At 45.8% G+C, this 22,693-nt stretch overlaps 2 protein-coding genes across 2 annotated transcripts; one reads left to right on the forward strand and one right to left on the reverse strand.

Annotated features, from left to right (window-relative positions):
- Nucleotides 1–7,061: 7,061 nt before the first annotated feature.
- klhl22 (kelch-like family member 22) lies at nucleotides 7,062–12,270 on the forward strand. The gene is made up of 8 exons (XM_084457684.1): nucleotides 7,062–7,196; nucleotides 7,631–7,922; nucleotides 8,005–8,170; nucleotides 8,265–8,576; nucleotides 8,704–9,113; nucleotides 9,542–9,734; nucleotides 10,023–10,256; nucleotides 10,949–12,270. Exons 2-8 carry the CDS (start codon nucleotides 7,702–7,704, stop codon nucleotides 11,294–11,296), a joined length of 1,884 nt encoding a protein of 627 aa, XP_084313810.1. The 5' UTR covers nucleotides 7,062–7,196; nucleotides 7,631–7,701; the 3' UTR covers nucleotides 11,297–12,270.
- A 3,711-nt stretch (nucleotides 12,271–15,981) lies between these two features.
- Nucleotides 15,982–18,592, reverse strand: tbx16 (T-box transcription factor 16; the record flags this gene model as incomplete). Its single annotated transcript, XM_084457408.1, has 8 exons — nucleotides 15,982–16,423; nucleotides 16,765–16,975; nucleotides 17,067–17,158; nucleotides 17,245–17,315; nucleotides 17,426–17,572; nucleotides 17,678–17,854; nucleotides 18,244–18,346; nucleotides 18,474–18,592. 8 exons carry the CDS (start codon nucleotides 18,590–18,592, stop codon nucleotides 15,982–15,984), a joined length of 1,362 nt encoding a protein of 453 aa, XP_084313534.1.
- Nucleotides 18,593–22,693: the final 4,101 nt, after the last annotated feature.

The following is a 22,693-nucleotide window of genomic DNA, read 5'->3' on the forward strand; positions in this document are numbered from 1 at the left end:
ACACGGGGAGAACATGGGGTTCAGTGTCTTGCTCAAGGACACTTCAGAACACTCCGGAAGCTGGGTAGAGAGGCCGGCCGGCCGACCTCTACCTCCTGAGCTACATGCTGTAGGACGTGAGAGTGAGAGGGAGAGAGAGAGAGAGAGAGAGAGAGAGAGAGAGAGAGAGATAGAGAGGGGGGGGTAGGGTTTTATAAAAACATAATTACATCATCAAAATGAAAGGTAGAATCAATTACCATGCATTAGATCTGCCCAGTCTCCTCTTGTAATCCATATTAATGTTCTACATGTCCTTCCTGTTTTTTGTTTAATAGCTACCTAAGTATTCCATGTACCTTCAGCGAAATTAAGTTTAATTGGTAGATTAGATAACCACCATTTATCTTGTTTATCTGCATCTATCTTTGTATGCCTTTTATTTCACAAGTTGATTCTGTTGAATAGATGCTGTTCTGTTAGCACAACCACAGTAAACAAGTTGGTACGTTTCACATCTGAAAATAACACCCTTCAAATTGGATGGGATGGTAACATACGGTGGGCTATGAAGGAGGAGGAGAGAAAATGTTAATATTGATCTGCAGCAGCCTCGTTTCATTTGAGGCCAGATCCACTGACACATGGCAGATATGGCCAGCTGCTGACTGGGGTTCCTGGGCTCGGCTTAGTAACAGACAAATTAAAAGCTTATTCAATTTAGCACCTCATGATCTGAAATAGGTCATCAGTCTAATTCTAGCATTGGCCTCCCTGCAAGTCTGTTTTGGTCGCGTTTATTGCTTTTACAGGCATGTTCAGAAAAAAAAGATACTGGCTTTATGGATGTTTAACGCCAAAAAGAGATATATTTTGTACTAAACATTATATTACTTATATTGTGGGTAAGAATAAGATGATCAATTTGAGAAGACATGACAGACAGACCTTTGCAAAAGTGGTAAAAATCGGACCAGAAACAGACTAGTAACCCCATGGACAGGGAGGTCTCCATCGTTTCCTAGACCCCACCTCGCTGTCCTTTCCTCTGCAGGCGGAAGCTTCCTCAGAGCCCATGTGCTGCAATGTGCAGCGGTCTCCTGTAATTCATGAAACGCTCCCACTGGGACATATTATATATTATATCCCTGCTCCGCGTGCGGAAATGTGGTAAAGGAAAACTCACCAGCCACCTCGCACCCCCCCTTTCGCAGGGAAGTAATAGACTATAGCCCAGTAATTACCAATCAGGGCAGGCAGTGTGGAGAAGGCAACTTGGGGACCAAGGAAACTACAGGCAGAGGGAGACACCAACGCCAGTGAGAGACCATATACTGTAAACACTGTTCTCACAATAACATGTCCTGTTTGTCTAATGATTAGCGTATTTAGCCTTTGTTTGTTTAATTATACTTTACACAAAATGGCTTAAGTAGGCCTACATATTCCTTTAATAGGAAAACACGTATTTTGTTGCTGCTGGGGAAGATTGAGGGCCGGTCATTCTTAAGACACTGATCTTTACTGCTATTGTTCTCATTTCTTTGACCCCTCTGCGAGTCATGGAAATATCCTGGCCTTTCCAAGGATGACACTGGCTTATTGACCCTTGACCCCTCAGCTAAAGACACAACAAACACATGCACTCGCACACACACGCACGCACACACACACACACACACACACACTGATGAAAGAGAGCAAAAACAACAGCCCTGTGTTATTTCACATCTGCACTGTGTTATTTATCATCTGCACCTTTTTTTATCATCTTGAGAGCTACAGCACTGTGACATATTTGCACCACAAATACTTTGGTCACATTTTGATATCATTCATAATCAAAGGTTGGGAAAGAATGGAGAGCAAAGCAAGCTTTGAAGTATTCACATCTCAAATCCAAGGGAATGGCTATAGCTGGCTAAGTTGTCTCAAACACGATGATTTATGACCAGTAAAAATTTAGAAAATGCATGTGTCCAAATCATGACTGATATGGCATTTTAAAAGACGGGGAAAAAGCCACTGTTTATCACTTGGAGGGAGAGAATTATGTATCACCGTGAGAATGCCAGCTGAGACTGAGAGTAAGCTTCATCAAACACTGTTGTATTATTTTGTGTGGAGAAAAATTGATTGCACGTTCACTCAGCCGCCACTGCAAAATTGAACTGCCATGGTCAGACTTCAGGCTCTGATATACCAACCAAAGTTGGACCATTGTAAAAACAAGCATTAAAAACCATGGAGCAGGAGCTCTATTGTGAATCATTCACATATACACAAGGAACTATACTAAGTAACTATACTATACTATACTATACTATACTATACTATACTATACTATACTATACTATACTATACTATACTATACTATACTATACTAAGTATATACTAAACTATACCAAGTAACACAAATATAATAGGTATTGAGTGTAGGCCTCAACAGGCTCAACACATTCATTGGACCACAGCACAGGAAGCCTTTCTGGCTATGTCAGCCAATAGCATGTCACCATGCAGAGACAATAAAGTTGATCTTATTGTATCTTAGGTTGAATTACACCAGACCATGATGGTCCTCTACCCCAGAGTGCCACTCAACTCTTCCACGTTGGCATGGGAACTATCTTTTGTGGGTCGCGGATGGAGTGGTACAACTTGAGCCCATCTGCCCTTTGCTAACCACTTGTATTGTCCCCAAGTCTGGCAGCTCCCGCTCACAGTCACTTACAGAGCCAGAGTACAGAGGCACCATGCAGTGGGGCATGGATGGTCTGCCCACTTTTCAACAACCCTATTCTCCATGTCTCATTACTTCCCATTGTAGCTCTATCAGATTCCTCTCTATTCTTCCCTGGACCCATCACTATTGGTGTTAGGACCTGGGGTGAAAGAGGCTGGATTACGTAAGAGGGCAACCATCATTTACAGTAATCAATAATCATGGATTGGTCATCTCTCTACTAGATATCGTATCGACTACATACAGTCTGCTACATACAGTGTGGCAAATGAAACTTTTCAACTATAGTTTCCCCGAGTTAGAAAAGGGCTTACATACTAGTTATGGAGTCACTATTGTAAATAGAGGCTGGTCTTGGTTATGTCCAGGAAATCCATTGAGAAAACAAACTAGCATCACCTTGGCATTTATGTCTTATTGGCTCCTTCCCTTAGGCTACTGTTGTTTTTTTCCTGCATTGTTCAAAGGTCTGGATTGCCCTTTCTCTGACCTCAGCTTTGGGAATGTATAGGCTTACTTTTATTACCGACAATACCAGGCAGGCATACTGGGACCTTGAGTGAGGCCCACAACAACAAACCACCAGGGTACATTCTCCCAAGTCAACTAAAATAACTGTGACAAGAAATTGGAAAACAGTCATCATTTGAAATCCTAAAACAAGTGACTTATTTTCATTATCAAAGTATCTTTTAATTGTATTCATACAAAGAAAGTCATTTTAAAAATGGGGAAAACACACAAAGTAATATATCCGACCATATGGTTGTGCCTTCATAATAAGACTCACCATTGCCCCTACACACTCACCTCAAGACACCAAACCACCTGTGATGAGGAAGATCAACGCAGTGACATTGCACCTGCTGTTACCATGCGCACAGTACAGCAAAACCTTGGCGTAGGTAACGGGCAAAAACATAATTTAATACGACATGGGTTTCAGTGAGCCAAAATCTGCAACCTACAATCTATGAAAAAATGTTGCCTGTGGGTAAAATAGATTTGGGTTGACAGGCTACTTACCACTGGCCTCTCTTCTGGTGACAGGCTACTTACCACTGGCCTCTCTTCTGGTGACAGGCTACTTACCACTGGCCTCTCTTCTGGTGACAGGCTACTTACCACTGGCCTCTCTTCTGGTGACAGGCTACTTACCACTGGCCTCTCTTCTGGTGACAGGCTACTTACCACTGGCCTCTCTTCTGGTGACAGGCTACTTACCACTGGCCTCTCTTCTGGTGACAGGCTACTTACCACTGGCCTCTCTTCTGGTGACTGGCTACTTACCACTGGCCTCTCTTCTGGTGACAGGCTACTTACCACTGGCCTCTCTTCTGGTGACAGGCTACTTACCACTGGCCTCTCTTCTGGTGACTGTTCACCATGACTCAGAAGTCTTTGTTGAGATCCTGAAAAGGGGACACATGGGATGTAAGTTGAAGAGAGACAGGATTAGGGGTCGCTTCGCTGTCTTGAGGGCCAGAAAAGTGATCTGTACTGAACAGGCATATACAGATTGGACATGGTTAACACATATTCTGAAAATTATCAGATTGTGTTTAAGAGCTGGCTTTATGACTCGTATCAGGCCACATAAAGAAAAGAGGATCTACTTAATGATACCTATCAATTATTTAGATTTCCATTTAATTAAATTGTATGCAACATGTAGTGTCTCGTACGGTAACTGCTCCTGGGTGCTGCAACCTCCATAGTCTACTGCTACCATCAGACTGTCAACCACTGGTTTCATCTGCAGAGGGGGGTGGGGGGGGTAAGGAGACAATATTTCATAACCACTATGAATAGGGTAGCCTAATGATTATCTTTGCAAAATGTAATATCTTCCAGTCTTTGTATACCGGTGACAGCGTTCCTAATTTCACAGCAAGAACTTGACAACTGACACAAACAGATTAACAATGCTTAATATTGACAAAATCATGTTCCCTTCATCTGTCATTAGTGATTACTTTGTTCAGACCAAACAAAGGATTATGTCAACCTTACCTGCTACCTCATAGCTGACTGGAAGAGCGAGTTGGTCTGGTTATAGACATGGGAAACACTTCCAGAGAACGATAATAAAACTGATAAGCCTTAAAAGACCAGAGATCAGATTTCAAACATACATGGTAACTAGGAAGCAAACTTCAAGGAATTATATAAATATGTTAGATGAACATTTTTTAAGGGAAAAGGATACAGTAAAATAAATGATGGTGTAGGCTACTTCAAATGTGTTTAGTGGTGTAAAGTATCCGCCTCATGTCAGGACATGTTGTATACAAATTGGAGTCCAGAAGATGAAGGAGCTTGTAAAGCAATACAGCCGCCTTGATAAATACAGGAAGGACAGAGAAATCTAGCCAAGGAAACCTGAGTCTGTGCAGAGCGTTGGAAACCCCCGATTCCTAAACAGTCTGATTACACCATTCCAATATTAGATGTCTTTCTTCTGTTTGCTAGAAGATTAGTACAGATAAAATACAATGTCACATGACGTCAAACACAGCTGAAGAACTCCCTGTCAATCTGCTGCTGTTAAGTGGGATCTAGAAAGGGGACTTGTGAGTTCTGGCAAGTAGTAGTACATTGGCTTTTCCTATGTTAAATGCAATAATTGTTAGTCTCTTTGGATAAAAGCGTCTGCTAAATGACTGTAATGTAATGTAATGTCAAGTGATGATTATAGATGTGACATGGTAAAACATAGGGGTAGCCTATACATAATGGTATACATCCTGGAATATGATGGCATGAGTGGCTTAATCCATAGACCACAGTAGCGTAACTATTAGAGTAGGGTTTGGCCCTTAATAATTCATTTAAGATATTACTATTTAACTGCCTGAAGATCATTATGACTTGTGCTGTAAAATGTTAGGCTATGCTTGCCTTTCTGTGGCCTAGACCTACATGAGTTTTTAACGGTTAAACCAAAGTGTCTGTTGAGAGAGTGTCCTCTTCTGGTCGACAGAGGAGCAACATTGCAGCATCTCCAACATTTAAGAGGAGGGAGATTTTTTTCCAAGAGGAAATGGGGGCAAGGAGAGAGGTGCAAGAACAGCATTAAAGGTGGGGTGGGTGATATGGCTCATGAGCACTTTTTGTTCTATTTTTTTGCAATTGTCTTTACATTGTCTTTACATCCTCACTAGCCTCCATCAGACTGTTAAGTGCATCCCCTGACTGGGTGGACACTATGGACCTGAGCCAGCTTGGAGGGAGTGGCTTGCTCTGGTGCCAGTCCTTTCTGCTCAGGAAACTAACTACTATAGTTAGTTAGTTAGTTAGTTAGTTAGTTAGTTACTTCCCAAAAACAACTGGATTACAATTATCCCCCCCCCAAATTTTTTTTTTAAAATCTTCATGAATGTACAACTTATTCACTCTACAGATCAGGAGATAGCTAAAAAAATAAAAAATAAAAAAACATTAACATTTTTAGATAGCCTAGGCCTACCGCTTTCCACTGTTGTGTCAATTAGGAAATAAGAAATTTAAGGCCACTGGAATAGCTACCATTCCAATGTTGAAAATGGTAAATGGACTGCACTTATATAGCGCTTTTTCCACCTTAGCGGCACTCAAAGCGCTTTACAATGGCCTCTCATTCACCCATTCACACACACATTCACACACCAATGGCGGTAGCTGCCATGCAAGGTGCTAACCTGCTCATTGGGAGCAATTTGGGGTTAGGTGTCTTGCTCAAGGACACTTCGACATGTGGACAGTCGGAGCTGGGATTCGAACCACTGACCCTTCGATCATTGAACGACCCACTCTACCAAATGAGCTACAGTCGCCCCTAGCACCTAATATGTAAGTAAGTAAAACTTTACTAGTGAGTGCTGTTATGTGACTGCTTCACATAAGAGCAAAGTCCACTAAAAGTATCACAAAAGAATAAAAGTGCACGTATAAATACCCTGTCACAACAACCTCTGTACAAGAATTGCATTGCAGTACAATAATACCTCATTCTTACAGTGAAATATGGTGGTGGATCTTTAATGCTTTGGGGTTGTTTGTTTTGCATCCACAGGCCCTGAGGGCCCTTGTTAGAGGGCCTATACGTGGAACCCTATCATGTACCACAGCATTTTGTACAAAAACCATGTTCCCTCTGCCAGGAAGCTACACCTTGGCTGCAGATGGACCTTCCAACAGGACAGGCAGGCTTTAAAGATTTGATCAAGGAGTAGACGAGTGTGTACCTTTGTTCATGGGGTCATCTCCCCAGTCCAGTAGGTGGCGGTAATGCACATTGCATGATGCCAACCGCACTAAAACCTTATCGAAGAAGATCTCATGCAGAATTGACATTTGCTGATATCAGGAACACCTCGGGCGAACAGATGTAAACACAGAGGTGACATGTTTTTGACGTTGCTTGAAAATCGAAAGTGACGTGTGTAGCAATCCAAAGGGAAGTGTAGTTGAAAGACTGGCATAGCTACTTGTAAGTAACAAACCTTTAAAACATTTGCCTAACATACTTGCATTCGAGGTGTGTTTGACTTGCTAGCTTTCAGCTAACGTGCAGCTAATATTTGCTAATATTTGACTTGCTGTACAAGTTGACACGTCCCAATGTGGGACTGTCTTTCAGCTCACTATTCTCTATCGTTAGCAAACTAAACAGGCTATACACTAAGCTAGATGGCTAGCTTGCCTAGCTTGGCTACTACTGTCAAGCTATATATAAGCGATCCAGCCGGACTACATGGTTGGTTACACCTGTCAGTTCATTTCCCTATCAGTCTGCTGTTTTGTATAAGCCTGACAGTTTGCTTTTTTGCTTACTTTGGTGCATCTTATAGGCTTAGTGCTGTAAATGGAATTGATGCTTAACTAATCATGTGCTATTCATTTCATGTCTCCCTCCCTGACCAGGATGTGAACCCCTACGGACATACGTGTAGTTAAGCACTTCTAGGAATGTGAGGCAGAAGGACTGTCTAGTAATGGCTGAGGATGGCGAGCCGAACCCAGTGGGAGGAAACGCTGGGTCATCCGGCCACTGCGGCCGCCAAACCTACCGCAGCTGTGCCCACTCTCGGAGCCTGCTGGGCGGCCTTCTCTCCCTGAGGCAGGATGGCATCCTGTTCGATGTGGTGTTACTAGTGGAGGGCAGGCCCATCCAAGCCCATCGTATCCTCCTGGCAGCTTCATGTGACTACTTCAGGTTAGGCGTGCTGACTCGTCTCTGCTTGTTAAGTGAACATTTACAGAAGGAGTTTTGTCAACGTTGCACTTGTGTTCTACAGAGGGATGTTTGCCGGAGGGCTCAGAGAGACCCACCAGGCGGAGATCCCAGTGCACGGGGTGACCTACACGGCCATGACTAAACTACTGGACTTCATTTACACGTCGGAGCTGGAGCTGGACCTGGAGAATGTGCAGGAGGTCCTGGGCGCGGCCACTCTCGTGCAGGTATGATCTTTTCCGCCGAAGGAATGTCGAAGGAATCAGGCTCATAGCTCAGGTTGTGTCCTTCAGCTGACCGCTGCCTTCCAATCTTTTCCAGATCGAGGATGTGATCGGCTTCTGCTGTGACTTCCTCTTTTCCTGGATGGACGACAGCAACATCTTGGAGGTTGACAAGCTGGCCGACGTGTACGGGCTGCAACAGCTGGGGGCAAAGGTGCACTCCTACATCCTCCAAAACATCCAGACCTTCTCTCGCACGGAGGTCTACCGCCAACTGCCCCCGGAGAAGGTCTTCAGCGTGCTGTGCAGCGACGAGCTGGAGGTCAGCTCTGAGAACGAGGTGTACGAGGCGGCGCTGCATTACCACTACAGCCCCGAGCAGGTGGAGACAGACCAGGTCTGCCTGCAGGTAAAGCCAGCTCCACATCCAACCCTCCCCCCACCCCCCCACCCCCAAGGTCATTTATCAAAACAGTCCCCAACTGGGCTATATTTACTTTGACCCGCGGGCCTCTTTCATCTATTTGCTCTCATAGGACAATCTGAAGATGCTGGGGGCGGTGCGTTTCTGCCTGATGGAGAAGCAGGTGTTGCAGAGGCTTCACGGCCGTCTGAACCCATGTCCTCTGAGGGACTCCGTAGCCGTCGCCCTGCGCTACCACGAGCAGCTGCTGTCGCAGCCCGTCCTCCAGGGCCCGCTCACACAGCCCCGCTCCAGCTTCAGCTGCATCCTGGGCTTCGGGGGGATGTTCTCGTCCAGCTCCCTCACAGAGAGCGAGGAGCTGTTCCAGGTCTACCATCCCAGCTGGTGCGAGTGGAGGACTCTGACCGCCGCCCAGGCCCCACGGATGTCCAACCAGGGCATCGCCGTGCTCAACAACTTTGTCTATCTGATCGGGGGAGACAAGAACACAGGCGGCCTTCGCGCTGAGACTCGCTGCTGGAGGTGAGATCCAGCGACAGTTCCAGATCAAATATGGAGTATTGATTTAATCAGCTAGGGAGGGAGGGTGCAGAGCATACCAACAGAGCATACTCTGTTGGTATGGTGTCCTAGGGACAGCCTAGACAGACATGGTATTATCTACTACACAGTGGGGAATGGGTTAGCTTATAGTGTTTGGAGCCACTCAAATTAAATGAAATGAAACAAATATATAATTACTAAAGAGAACACAAGTCCCCTATATCACAAACAGATGTTTTGTTCTGATAAGATGTTCTGAGCTTCATATAGACAGGCTTGTACTTGATTAGATTTTGACCTCTAACTTCTGAAATCAGCTTGAAATCCGCTTACTGCTGATTGAATTTCGCTGTCCAAGAAGACATTTTTCTCAGGATCACAGCGAGACTTTCCCACCCCCTTCTCAGATACGACCCTCGCCACAACAGCTGGTGCTCCATTAAGCCCTTGCAGCGACAGCACGCCGACCACTGCGTGTGTGTGGTGGGCGGGTACATCTACGCCATCGGTGGGCGGGACTACAGCCATGAGCTGGAGTGTGTGGAGCGCTACGACCCGCAGACCAACACCTGGGAATATATGGCTGCCCTCAGGAGAGAGGTATGAGGTTGGTTATGATGCCAAGACTTGATTATTGAACGTGCATTACCGTTCTCATCCACTAGAGGGTGCTAGATACCTGCTGAAGTGCTGTAATACTTCCAGTGTCCCTCAAACAGATAGAGGGAGCGTAGCAGCTAGGTGTGAAGAGAAAAAAAATGAAGAAAGGATGATCATCTCTTAGAATAGTTGAATAGAGGAAATACTATTTCATCAGAAATACTGTGTCTCACGTTTGAATCTTCATCGCTGCAGTAGACTGAGGTCGTCCCTGTCGTCTGGCTCTAGGTATACGCCCATGCCGGAGCAGTGGTGGATGGGAAGATCTATATAACGTGTGGGCGCCGCGGCAACGTGTACCTGAGGGAGACGTACTGCTTCGACCCCCAGGCCAACCAGTGGGCAGAATGCGCCGAGGGGCCGGTGGAGCGGGCGTGGCACGGCATGGCGTCTGTAAACGGAAGGGCCTACGTCATCGGAGGCAGCAATGATGAGAACGGGCCCCGACGTGATGTCCTCAAGGTATTGTGACCGGGCCCTTAATTACCCATGATGCTCAGTGTGACTCAGCAGTACCGTAGTTTGAGTTGGGGTGTATGTAGGACTAAAGGTGTGTTCACACCTAGCTTGTTGTTCAGAAACCTGGAGTGTTTCCCCGCTATATCGGTTTGTTTAGGCAAGACCAATCGATATAGTCGCAAATCGATATAGTTTGCCTAAACAAACTAAATTGGAACGAAGCATCATATTCAGTTTGCCTAAAGGGGCGGCTGTAGCTCACTTGGTAGAGCGGGTCGTTCAATGATCGAAGGGTCGGAGGTTCGAATCCCAGCTCCGACTGTCCACATGTCGAAGTGTCCTTGAGCAAAACACCTAACCCCAAATTGCTCCCAATGAACAGGTTAGCACCTTGCATGGCAGCTACCGCCATTGGTGTGTGAATGTGTGTGTGAATGGGTGAATGAGAGGCCATTGTAAAGCGCTTTGAGTGCCGCTAAGGTGGAAAAGCGCTATATAAGTGCAGTCCATTTACCGTTATATCCGTTTGTTTAGGCAAGACCAATCGATATAGTAAATCGATATAGTTTGCCTAAACAAACTAAATTGGAACGAAGCATCATATTCCGTTTGCCTAAATAATGTGAATTGGAACGAATCAAACGAACTACAGGTCTAAATAGGAATAAGACTTTGTGTGGATGGCGTCCTCACAGGTGGCCTGCTACAGCCCCGGAGCCAACTCCTGGACCCTGGTCAGCCTCCTCCCGTCGGGGCACGGGGAGCCGGGCATCGCGGTGCTGGACGGTCACATCTACGTCCTGGGAGGCCGCTCCCACAACAGGGGCAACAGGATGAAGTACGTCCACGTGTACAACACCGCAGAAGACTTGTGGGAAAGCGGCACGGCCTTCGAAGACCGCGTCTCTGGCCTGGCGTCCTGCGTGGTGTTCCTCCCCCGCGCCGTCATCGACCAGGCCAAGAACTGGGAGCAGCGCACCAAAGCATCCTGGGAGGAAGTGGACTTGGACCAGTCGGAGGACTCCACCGACTACGACGACTGACTTTAGGGGAGGAGTTGAGATGGGTCAGAGGTGACACTGTTGCCTTGAGTCTGAGGAGACTCCAAAGTGTCAAGCACTTTGTTAGTTTGCATGTAAAAGGTGGCGGTACCCCTTATTGCGGTGTTTCTAGCTTGTGTTATGGAATGCGGAGGCGAGAGTGAGTTCACTTCCTGCATGTTAACCTGATTAAGTGCCTCTGAACCCGAGTGGTATTCAAGGCCTTTTGACTCTTTGTTTTGTTGCTCCAACTCTTGTCCATGAAACCTGCCTCATTTTGGATTTTAGACATGTTGCTATGTACATGGTTGCCCATCGCTCATGCTGGTCCTTCCCATGTGCCCTCCCTGCACTGCTGTCTTAAACTAGGATCCTTTCACATACCGACAGACTACAGGAGTTTGGTTGCCTCAGGAAAATTAGAATCCACTTCTCTTTGATCAAGGCCTAATTCAGCTAAGAGACAGTGAGGGTTTCGGCTATATGCAATAATATGTTTTGATGGAATACTCATAAATGAAATGTACGTTTTTAAAAAGAATCACCTTTTTATTTATTTTATTTTTGTTTTAAAGTTTGTTTTGTACGGCTTAGGTGTGATTTTATTCTTCCTGTCATAATACTTTGGTAAATTATCTTACAGTTTGTAATGTGCAGCATTCAAGCTCTGAAGGAAAAGTCAATTGTGGATGATTTCAAGATGAATAATAATATTCATAGATACATTTGGCCTGGATACGGTTGGTTATTCCCACACATTTATTTTCACACTGTGCCTTGTTCTTCTCAGTTGCAAGTCTGGATTGCTTTTCTTTGTTGTGTGTGCCTCCTGTAAAAAAAAGAAGTTGAATTAGTTGGCAGGTTGTATGAGGGTGTATATAACGATGGTGCAACCGTTCCAGAACTTTCCATTAACAACATATTGCCATGCCATAAAGACGACCATGATCAGCTAAGTGAAAGTGACCACTGTTAAATCTATGTACAATAATGGTGTCTCTAATAAAGCTAATCATAATATACTTTGTTTATATACTTTGTTTGGTCCTCATGTAATCAGCTGTTCCTGCATTGCCCAAAAAATATAAGGAGAAAAGTGAACTTTAGTTTCACAGCTACTAATTATCAGCCCCACTTCACTCTCTCCTTTATCCATTTATTGAGTCAGTAATCTTCAACAGACAAATCTTCAAATTCTGTCTCAATTTGAGAATTATTTGTTGACAGTGACAAAAGGTACTATTCTAACCTGGTACCAAATGAAAATTAGCACACAGTATCTATAATAAGCACTGTGCCTAAAAGCAGTGGCTTATCAGTGGCTTATTCGCTAAGTCTGCACGTTTTATTGTAATACTTGGTTGGATGTCTTCTTTAAGCCCTCACTATTCAGGTGTAGCATTTAATAGATTTTGTAGCACTACACCTCGCAGAATTGAGGTTTAGATCCCTTAACAAAACACAAAGTCTCAATGGTCACAATTTATTTTACCATTTTTGAACTGGAATTGACTCAGACCTGGGCTGTGGTGGCTGTTGTCTTATAGCAGCAGTCCCACCCTGTCTCTACTAGTTCCTCTCCATTTGGCCCTATAGCCCATTGACTTTATGAAGCTTGACTGCTGCTTTCCTCTCTAGCGCTGTTTCATCTGCATCTGGAGTCCCCTCCCAGCCCCCCCCCCAGTACCCCCCTCGTTACTTCACACTGCCGTGCCAGTCTCCACTGCATCGTTTGGTCAGATCTGCTGATGCACCTACTTCGGCTGGACATCTCGGCTCGGACGACCTGCAAAGTATTCATTGTGTTGATGAACAGCAATCTATTCATTCCAACGCCAACGATTCCCTGAGGAATTATCAAGGCAAATGTTCTGCACTCAGCGTCGTTAAGAGGCCATTTCAGGCCTCTGAGTGCCGGGTCGATCTAGAGCTCTTTCTTTGTCCGTTATCGAAGCAGTTAAACCAGTTTATTCACGATGGATCCATGGATGTGAGTGTTTGGGGGCTTTTGATATGAGTTTGGATAGTCTCTAATACTTGCAGTCCTACCTCTCCTACAGTTCCTTTCTGTTCTGTTGAGGGGGGGCATTAGTAGGGGGGGGGGGGGGGGGGGGCATTAGGGGGGTGATGAAAGGAGGCTAGTAGTAACCTGCAGAGGTAGCTCTGCACTTGAAAAGGTCCTGTTGGCCATTTGACATGTCCCATCTGTCAGGGGAGGGAGTGGGCAGGTCCCTCACACCCACAGTGCACCATTCCCCTCAACTCACTGGTTTAAGGTCCATGTTGGCCCTTGTTATGAACTTTGGAGTGCTGCCTATTTGCATTTTATGCTCTCTTATACACCCAAGCTCTAAGACCATTTTGCCTCAGTTAAAAATCCATCGAAGATGTTGATTCATTACCATCTGTTTGGCTGTAAATTGGTTGAATGGATCTCAGCAAATTACAGTTCCCTCTTAACTTACTTACTTGGCATCTTGGTCATCTCTTTTGTACTCTATGAACCTATTTTAAAGTCTTCAGTTTGACTTCTTAACATCTGTTGAATAGCTTGAGTTGTTTGACCAGCCATTACTCTATGCTAGCTCATGGGCATCTATATCTTAATGAAACTAGATGCAGTTCATGGGAGCTTCTCTGTTTTCTATGAGCTCTGTGGTGTCTGTGGTCTTCGGAGCTTGTCTTCAAAATTCAAACAGGATGCTGGACGTCTAGAAGTGGGGGAGGGGGCTGTCCTTCCTGTATTGTCCTCTCATCACCAAAATCATTTCCTAGACTTGAGTCACATGAATGATATAGAAGGTAGAATATGCTTCTAAGCTCCAGCAATGGAGCTTCAGACCAGACAATATACAGCAAAATGAACAATCATCAAATCACTCCCAAGTACTATGTTCATTTGCTCTTTTAGGAGAACCGAGTCCTTAGCGATATATAATTGCCTAGGATTTGAATGCCATTACACCTATGACCTTTTCTGCTGTCATAGTTCCATCGCTTCAAACATCGGTAATGACTAGGATGAGCTAACATGGCTCACTGGGCTGCATGGATCAATAGGAACCGTCCACTGTCCACATCTCCACTCTCCCAACATCCTCACCAACACACTCATGTCCCCCACAGAGATTATACTATCTATCTATCTATCTATCTATCTATCTATCTATCTATCTATCTATCTATCTATCTATCTATCTATCTATCTATCTATCTATCTATCTATCTATCTATCTATCTATCTATCTATCTATCTATCTATCCATCCATCCATCCATCCATCCATCTATCTATCTATCTATCTATCTATCTATCTATCTATCTATCTATCTATCTATCTATCTATCTGTCTGTCTGTCTGTCTGTCTGTCTGTCTGTCTGTCTGTCTGTCTGTCTGTCTGTCTGTCTGTCTGTCTGTCTGTCTGTCTGTCTGTCTGTCTATCTATCTATCTATCTATCTATCTATCTGTGTGTTTGTCTGTCTGTCTGTCTGTCTGTCTGTCTGTCTGTCTGTATCTATTGAATCTATCTTAAACAATGCATCTTCATCAGCAGAGGGGTACATAGCAGGAGAGAAGGCCTTGCCAGAGGTTTGGCCCACTGCCCTACTAATGAATTGAACTGAGTAAAGCCCACAGCAACATTGTCCCAGAAAGACCCCCCCCCCACCCCCCCTCTGGCCTTTACAACAGTCATTAGTAGCTCACATCCACCAAGGGGGGCAATGAAGACTCCTCTGTGGTTTTTAACTGTGAAAAGGACCTGACAGCCCCCCAATTTTCATGCTGCTTAACGTTTGTTGAAGGGGAGAAAGATGACCACGCGGGGTTTATGGCACCGGTGGGTAAATCCCAGCGGGTCGACTCTCTCCCTCGGCCAGAGGCACAATAACACCAGGTCTTTAATGCATGCTGGGCCTGTGGAAGCTAGAGTGTGGTCCTCATTAGATCAACAAAGAGGGTATATAAACAAACACCGCTGTAGGAGGGGCTGCGCTGGGCTTTTGAAAACTTCCATCTATCGTCATGACTACAGACAGTTTAAGGTTTGATGGTTTCATAGTGCTGTGTCTCAAGCGTTTGCATCACAGGGCCATTTATTTCGACATAAAAATCACACGTATTTACAGTATTGTAATGTGTATTTTAATTCAAAGGACATTTGCAGTGAACACATACCACCATACCATATAAGAACTGTTTTATAATCCTTGAAAAACATTTCCAGCGGGAGTTTGACATCCTAGAGCATAAAGTATTTTACCACAATGTTTTTTCATGTATCTATTATTTTAATTTTTTACAAAAATACAAATTATAAGCCGGATGATATCAAATTCAAACACAAAATAAATAAACAACTCAACAAACAACACACATTTGACTGGAATTTAGAAGCAGTTCTATACATGAGCAGTCAGTCATCGGAGGACATTTCCTGGTCCATCCTCGCTCCTGTCCTCCCTGCCCCCTGACTCTGACCCCCTGACCGGCGTTCGTCTCTCTCCGCCTTCTCTGGGCATGCATTCTCACACGGCGGCCACGAACGCCGGACCGCCGAGGGCTATGACGCTGGACTTGGGGCAGACGGGCGGGCGTCGGCGGGTGTGACGGCGTTAGCAGCGGTTCATGTCGTCTCTCTCAGTCTTCCCAGCATTCCCTTCTTCTTCCCCCCCGGCGCCGAATTGCTCACCAGCACGAGTAGGAGAAGAGAGGGTACTGGCTCCAGTCGGCCACGTTGCCATGGTGATAGCCGTGGTGTACGGCTGGCGTGGTGTAGTCGGCGGGCAGGTGGTGAGGGGGCGGGTACTGCGCCGGGCCGGGGCCGGTCCACTGGCCCAGGGACTGCTCAGTGCTGTAGGGGGTGTAGATGTGGTGGCCGAGGACCCCCCCGGGCTTGCCCGCCTGCGCCATGGCCATGTTGAGCACCCCCGTGTAGTCCTGGTGCCCCGGCGGGGGCTGGGGGGCGCAGGGGGCGGGTCCGGCCTCGTGGGGCGGGCGCTTGGAGGATTCGTGCTCGGGGACGGTGGCCACGTCGTGGACCTTGGACGGGAAGCTGCTGCGGACGGACCCGCCGTTGCTGCTGCCCACGCTGGAGGGCGGTGACGGGGACTTGGCGTGTCCGTGGAACCTGAGGACAGAAGAACCGCGGTCAGCGTTGCGTGACAACAACACCGGGACATTTCCCTTTTCACACAATAGCCGAGGATAAATGTTGTGCTTTGGTAATGAATGAAGGAAAAACACAGGCACTTACGAGATAGACAATAGTCTTCCAAACTTTAACGGGCAAGAATGAACATTTCGGCCTTAAGCCTTCATCAGCAGCATTCATTTCTGCCCATTAAAGTTTTGAAGACTACTGTCTATCTCGTGAGTGCCGGCGCTTTCCTTCATTCATTATATCACTTGACCTGGCACCCGTGACTGCTTCAGTTTAATTTGGATCTTTTTTGGTGCTTTGGTAATGACCTGTAAGGCTGGTATGAAGCCGGGCCTGGCACCATCTGTTCTGCGTTGTACATATCCCTGGCGCCCGGGGGGGAGTCGGTCTGGACGCTGTGACCATGTTCCCTCTCAGGCCCCCAAGGGGAGTAGCCCTCCTCCTTCACCTCCCCCTCTTTCCCCTTGGACAGCTCGGCCTGCTCTCCCTCGTAGCCCTCGTAGGATGACCTGTGGAAGTCTGAAGAACACATAAAGCGTCAGGCTACCTGAAGTGGAAAAGAGAGATAAGTCACTCACGTCGGCAGCTAAGCGTTTGAGAAATGCAATACCTGTAGGACTGTCCTCGTCAGAATCCCTGCTTAGGGTGTCCGCTAGCTTCTTAGCTCTCTTCTCTGGGCAGGATGGATGTCTGCTTGCTCGCCTGCAGAAGGAAGGGTTTGTTAGGACATTTATGGTCCAGAGAAAGAGTTACATTCCATGTGAAAAGAACCGAGGCGCCGTATCTACCTTTTTGAATTGGTTCCTTCATCTCTGAAACCTTTAGCAAAAGGGTTGTGGTCAATCTTCAGCTTGGTTATCTGGATGGAGAAACAAAAACAAAGTTTAAACACCTACTGCCCCATGTACCGAATATCTGTGAGGTCACACGGCAGTGCCTTCCTGTGTTGTTGGCAGCGATGGGACTGACCTTGGTGTTCTGGTAGGCTGTGACCGCTGTGAAGGAGGTCTCGGGGAAGGTGAAGGTCTGGAAGACGCTCCAGCGGACGCTGAACAGATCGTCTGCCTGGACAATGTGGAATCGCGGGTGGTAGCAGTGCATGGAATGTAAAATAATCTGGAAGAGATCATACACAAGTTTAATAGTTGGACTACAGTTATTCTAGTTTTCATAATGTATCGTAATCGATGTGTTTCACCAGATCAAGCAGTGCCTGCTTACATGGCCGTGTTGGTCCAGAGTGTTGTTGGTGAGCTTGAGCTTGAGGAAGGAGACGGACTGCTTCATCCAGTGGCTCCCGGGAGCCGGGGAGTCGGGGTGCAGGTACGTCCTGCAGGGGGGCTGGGGCTCCGCCTTCCCCGCCACCTCCCACTTCTCTTTATTCGTGTCTTTATTCCACTGCGAGGAGACAGAGATAGTTACGCCACCGACCTCAGGCTAATCTGTCATTCGGAGGTTATTCAGAGGTGATTTACGCCCCCCCTCCCCACACACACACACACACACACACCCCCCCGAAGTGGGAGGAGGATACGAGGGAGAGTGGTGGTTCGGGCCGTACCACCCACGGAGAGAGGGGGCATGACAGTGGGCTCCCAGCGGGGAATAGAAAAACAGGAAGAGATAACAGCCTTTGATGTCCAGTGTCAGAGGGGTGATAAACAGGGATTGGAGTGGGGCTGCCTTGTTGCCAATGTCAGGTTTTTAGGTTTTGGTTTGGGGGGTGTTTTGCGTGTCGTATTTTCATGTTTCATATTAACAAATGGAAGTGATTTTTTTTGTCTTACCTTATACCTGAAGCCGTCCTCAGGTACCATGTCAACCAACAAGATGTACTTGGCACACGGAATCAGTCCCGAGAGGTTGATTTTACAGTGTGGGAACATTCTCCTGAAAAACACAGTGGGAATTCATGTCAGCACTTCAAACAATCCTGAAATGGTCGTATTTTCCACTAAATACACGGCCGTACAACAGGACAGTGACATATGACTCATATAATATGTGGTTGTCTTACCTGCCAGGTTTGGTAATGATCATCTCTGTTCCGATTCCATGGAAGGACTTCCAGAGGTCAGAGTTCTCCAGGGTCAACCTGATGTTGCCCTGGAGATAAGCATCAGGACCCCCTGCCATGGTGGAGGGAGGCGGGCCGCTAAAATTGGCCTTCAGGTCTAGAGTGAGAGTCAGAGAGGAGTTAAGGGTTGAGATCTTAATGATCAAGTCAAAACTGATAATACATGACTAAGATGTCCCCAAAACATGATCATCTGAATAGCCTGTGATTAAGAGGATTGTTCCAGTTACTTAATTCAGATGTGCCTACCACAAAAACAACTGATGAACAACAGGTTTACATCTGATGTGAATACGCTACACAATGGCATTTGCAGGTCAGGTTTATGGTCAAGAAAAGAACGCTCACCTCTAATAGATTGCATGGTTCTGGTGTCAGTGGTAGCACAGGAAATATGTGCCAAAAAATACCATGAGTCAGCAAATTGGTCCAATGTAATCCAGTGGTGAATTCGGTTCACAGTCCCTCCTTAGTCCTGCGCATCAGTTCTGAGTGTTCATATATATTCCTCTGGAGTAGCAGGCCTGGGTTGGGAGGTTTATCCAAAGGCGTGGTAAGAGTTGAGACTTGAGACAGAGCTGCAGGATAGGATGTCCCTGACTTTTAAGGGGAACCCGGGAGTAGGAGGAGCCAAGAGAGCCATTCCCAGGCTTTGAAGTGGCACAATGATGAGTCAGTGCCCTACTGTGATTGGAGGGTGACAGAAATCAAAGGGACTTAACAGAGTCTTGATACTGGGCCCACAGGAAGAGGCGCTGAGGAAATGCATCTTTATTAACTGCTAAGAGACTTTTAAACAAATATGGACAGGCTTCCCCACCAGAGAATGAGGGCCTCCGGTGGCACCAAAATCTGTGTAAATATCATTCACACAGATGTAACCACACACAAAAAAACATTTAGTGTCCTCTTACAATGTTGTTAAGTACACATCATAATTCATTTGATAAGACTGGTGACCATAGAGAAAAGCTATCAGTCCCAAACTGGTTTTTCTCTTCACACAATTCTATCTATGAAAACAGAGCTGGTAATTGCTGTTTCCTCTTCACTAACAAGGATAAAGCTTGACTACAATGCAATGATCAACCTGGAAATAAAGTGCATTTGTCTCTATAATAATATAATCAGAGACATCTTTTTTTAATCAATTTTTTCAAACATCTGATCAAATGTAATTTACACTATTTCTTTATTTACCCTTTTTTGTGTTTGCCCAAGGGATTGCTTGGTTGCTGCATTCTCTGTCAAATATATTGAGCTGTGGGTGGAACCTACTACATAAAACCATAATGGTGTGATAACATACAGTCTTTCTCCAGGTGAGTCTTCACCTGGGGGCGTGGAGGACAGGTTGGCTACAGAGTCAGGGGAAGGGACGAGGGTGGAGGTTGCGTATTGGGGTGTCTAGACAGGACAATGCTCCTGTAGATAATCTCATTAGTAGTACCCCCCCCCCCCCCCGCTCTAGTTTCTGCATGTGGAGAGCCAGCGTATGGGCCGGCAATTAACCGCCAGTTAGCACCACAGCCTGAAAGAGACCAGAGGGAGAGAGAGAATAAAGACCAGGCACAACATCCCCAGCGATTCATCCCACCCTCACCATCCAGTCAAATCCACAAGTGTCCACAGGCTGTGTCTCCGCCTGTATCATAGCCTGTTACCACAGGCTAAACATATGCTAAACACTCACTGTTAGCATAGAGGACCGTTCAGGGCACATTCAGCACAGTTCTTGCTCTGTTGTCCTCACTTCCTTCAGGACTCAAAACACATGAAATACCCTCAAAACTCCCTCAAAGCTACATAATTCAGGGACTACAGAATACAATGTCTCACACAGCTTTTCCCAAAACAGATCTTCATTCAATGTGTCATTGTATGCTGACATTTGCATATTGCATACAGTGCCTCTAGTCTAAAGTGTTCCCACTGAGGTAAACACATATTACCTTTGTAGTTGGTGTCTGGCTATCTGAGTGACCGTTTAAAAGCTTGACTTCACATCGAAGAAGCTGTCTAGCTTTATAGCTCAGCAGCAGGGGAATTTTTGGCCCTATGAAAAAGGCCCCTTTCAATATATATTGATAAGTGGCAGTTGGGTTTCTGGGCCCCATCCAAGCCTGGGCCCTCTGAATCACCCCCCCCTCCCTTAACGACACTCCTGCTCAGCAGTTCCCAATTCAGGTTGATGAATGTAACCCATCTTCAGAAATGTACGGAGGACCTTGTAAAGGACCAGCAGTTACATAAACCTCAGGAGATGTTTACAGGAGATGTTTACAACTTGAAAGCCCGGCCTGTGACAATATTGACCGGCTGCTTTTTAAAAAAAAAAACACGTTGAGTCAATGTACTGTTGCTGTGCGATTATTCAAGCAGAAGCACTCAAGGAGGGAACTGTATTGGCTTTTAGCACAGCAGGATCTCATATTAATTCGAGCAGGCTGTTGGTGGGCGGGTGCAGATGCTGATTTCAACTGCTGCTTCCAACAATCCCCCGGCAAGAAGACTGCCAGCCTGATGGTAGCTCTGTACTGGGGTAAGTGTGATGTGGTTTCATCCTCCATATGTGAAAACAATTGTTGTATTAATCACAGGCTTAGTGTTGCTCTCCTCACTTTGCACTTCTGAGGCCAAATGCATATTCCCAGGGCCTCTGGAGCAGTCTGCTTCTTCTTCTTCTCCTTCTTCTTCTTCCCTAGATCTTCTTCACCCAGCACCAGTGCCCCCTGATGAACAGTGGCATAAGGAGGCCACCATTTCCAATATTTCAGGAAACGGATAGGAACCCGATTTGGATGTTGAATCCCGTCATCTAAGTCTAAAGGCTTAGAGCAAAGTGAATGTGTGACTATCCTGGCTAAGGTGTACGTTTCAGCAGCGGCCGTGTCAATCCCATTACGCAGTGAAAATGGAGGTGACAGGTGTGAGTCCGCTGTACGTGTCACAGGGCAAGGTGGCAGGTGATGATGCACTGTCATATTTTACAGCTGCAGTTGTGGACTTGGGCAACACATCCGGCACATTCCGGTCTTCCAAAGAGCTAATATCATTCAAACACTGGACTAAGACTCACTCATTGATTTCACCCATTAAGACATTAGATTTCAGGTCTTACACTGCAATATCTTGCACATCTAGCACTAGTGTTCAAGACACTCATTTAATTTACTAATTTACCAATATTAAGAATGAATAACCATCAGTAACAGGAAATCAGTGGTCTGAAATCTTTTAAGTTATGGCATAGATATGATTATCTGATAATAGTCAGCCACTGTATTATTTTGTACATTCTTGTAGATTTCACTGTGTGGTGTAGTATTGTATTGAACTGAATTTGCAACTTGCCCTGTCTTGTCTTTGCACTTTGTCAATTGTTATGCACCAACAGGCCTAAGCAAACTCCTAGCATGTGAAAGCCATACCTGGCAATGAGCGCTTTCTGATTCGGATTCTAATGTGAGTGTTCCCTCTTCCTGGCCGCGCCTGGCTCTTCCAACGGTCCTCCGTCTGCCTGCCCACTGATCACCTTCTCCACCATGCTCTACCTACCAGGTGTCAGTCTTCAGCCATTTGCTTTAACTGCACAGATCCCCTTGCACTCAATAGTTAACAGCTGCCAATACACAGTTGGGCCCGAGGATCAGACGGCTCTACTCCAGCCCAATAAAGAGCCCCTGGAGTGGGCAGACGAGAAAGCTCACACCTTTCTCTCACATTAGCCATGCAGCATTCCCTTTTGATGCCTTAATTGGCCACTTTGAGAGGTTAGCAGAGGGAGCTGGTTGGAGACAACTTGATGGCAGAGGAGCCTCAGTCCTCTCTGACACAGCCTACCACCGACTAGCAGATATTATGAAGGTTCACTTGACCTGCAAAATGGTTCAACCTGGCGACAGGCCAATTTTATAATATTAAGTGTGTGTGTGTGTGTGTGTGTTTACAATTTGAACTCATGTACTGTGATATAGAGTTGACCTCACTAACTTGTCTTCATTGAGTACTACCTAAGTTGACCATATAAACCATATAAAATAAAACAGAAATGTTTGCCTTGCAAAGCACTCAGGGTGAGATTAGTTTGAATTCTCTCAACTGCAAAATGTTGTTTGTTTAAATAATGTTTTGCTAAATCCTACTTTGTAAATTGTTAA

This window comes from Borostomias antarcticus, assembly GCF_949987555.1.
Source record: "Borostomias antarcticus genome assembly, chromosome: 23".
Lineage (NCBI taxonomy): Eukaryota > Metazoa > Chordata > Actinopteri > Stomiiformes > Stomiidae > Borostomias > Borostomias antarcticus.